A 1,770-nucleotide genomic window follows, 5' to 3' on the forward strand; every position below is an offset into this window, starting at 1 on the left:
TCCAGATGCATTTGAGATATCAAAAAAGTACTCCAGAGTGTTGTTCAGCATGGGGGTGAGTAGAAAATGAAGGCTAATCATGTTTTGGGTGAACTATTCCTTTAAGATCTAGTGAATGAGAAAGATTGCAGAACCTCTTCTAATGCGGCTCTGTTCCCAGGCTTGGACAATGTACTCCACCGACATCTACCAGCTGAAAGTGAAGCACAGAGTTAAGGCTGTGTGCGTCAGAGCAAAGGATGCTTTTTGCAACTCAGAGTGGAGCGAATGGACCCACATCAGGTTGGTGCGTCTCAGTGGTGACATATAAAACGTTCCTATTCCTTTCCCCACTGACATCACCGCTTTCCCCACATGTACCTGTCACCTGATTCTCTTCCTCCCAGAAACATGCACACATCTTCATAACAGCTAATCCTCTGCTTTAGTTCTGCTTTCTGTATCTGGGTGCCTACCAACATGGTCTCTGCGGTCTTCGAACTGCTGTTTTTAGTTTCTATAGAAACTTCAGTGTTTCGTGGTCGAAATGATGAATATGTGAACAATTAATTCATTATGTGTGCTTTGTTTTGTTTTTACAGACTGAGGAGAGGCGGGAAAAACAGCAAACATCAGCTGTTAACGTAACGAGAGGATAAAGGATCAGAGTGGAAAATCCCAGACTGATGCTTTTCTGTTTTTTTTTTTTCTATTTAAACAATAAAGTGTTTGTAAGATGTAAGTTATTAATTTATGACTGAAATAAACAAGTTTACACGGCAACAACTTTGTTTTCAGTCAAATGCATGACTCCGCTGCTTTTTGTATCGTAGTTGCTGTCATCCACCTTCCAGGAATAACGAGTTTATATGAGAAAATTGGTGTAAAATCTTGTTAATTAAGATTAATTGTTTGTGCAAATTCTCATTGTATTTTATAAGTAGTTAGGCATTCTTCTTTGATCTACTGAAAAGTGACCAATGACAAAGCTGCATGTAACTCACCTGCTTGGGGTTTTACATCTTTTCCCAACTATCCTCCCCTCTTTATAACATAATTACTGCAAATTTTAACTGTATTTGTTAAACATTTACCAGCAATCAGCAAGTGTTGCACATCAGGTATTTCCAGCCTGGTATGAGACGACCGATATATGGCATGAAATCATGTTTATGGGAAACACTGCTAGTTCCATGTTTAACAGAGTTACAAATGGAGGTAATGACATAATTGAGCCTGATTTCACTATCATACAGGAAGAGGATATTAAACTGAGCTTAGACAGAGTTCCTCAAATGTCACATGAGAGGAAACTCATGCAGCTCTCATTAAATGACTGTGAGGCTTTGACCTTGAATCAGCTTTTTCGGTATCGCTCTTGTAGGATTGGGATTCTCAGCCGTGTAGGAAGCTTGATTTTAGATTTTTGGTTCAACAAGAGTTAATTGCTTGGTGTTATAATGCTAGAGTGGCATTAAATATGACTAAGATGTTACAGTTATAAGAGATCTTCACCAGGTTTAGTCCAGATCTCGGTCATTTAGGGTTTTAACCTTCTAAGGCACACTGGTCAAACCTGTCATGGCAAATAATCCGGCCCTCGACGGCCAAAAAAGTTATGTTTTGATAAAATAGAGTAGAAATAGACCCATTCAGCAATATTTTTGGTCAATATTACCATTCTTGTATCTGCATTGACCAATACATTAAAGGAATAGTACACCCAAAACATGATTAGCCTTCATTTTCTACTCACCCCCATGCTGAACAACACTCTGGAGTACTTTTTTG

At 38.8% G+C, this 1,770-nt stretch overlaps 1 protein-coding gene across 1 annotated transcript in view; it reads left to right on the forward strand.

The window, feature by feature from the left end:
- LOC107086324 (interleukin-12 subunit beta-like) overlaps nt 1-627 on the forward strand; it is an 8,757-nt gene extending 8,130 nt beyond the window's left edge. Inside the window, exons 7-8 of the mRNA XM_015377192.1 lie at nt 161-282; nt 582-627. Coding sequence (XP_015232678.1) covers nt 161-282; nt 582-627 — 168 coding nt within the window. The remainder of the gene's footprint in view (nt 1-160; nt 283-581) is intronic.
- Nucleotides 628-1,770: the final 1,143 nt, after the last annotated feature.

Source organism: Cyprinodon variegatus, unplaced genomic scaffold (genome assembly GCF_000732505.1).
Source record: "Cyprinodon variegatus isolate N-32 unplaced genomic scaffold, C_variegatus-1.0 Scaffold148, whole genome shotgun sequence".
NCBI lineage: Eukaryota > Metazoa > Chordata > Actinopteri > Cyprinodontiformes > Cyprinodontidae > Cyprinodon > Cyprinodon variegatus.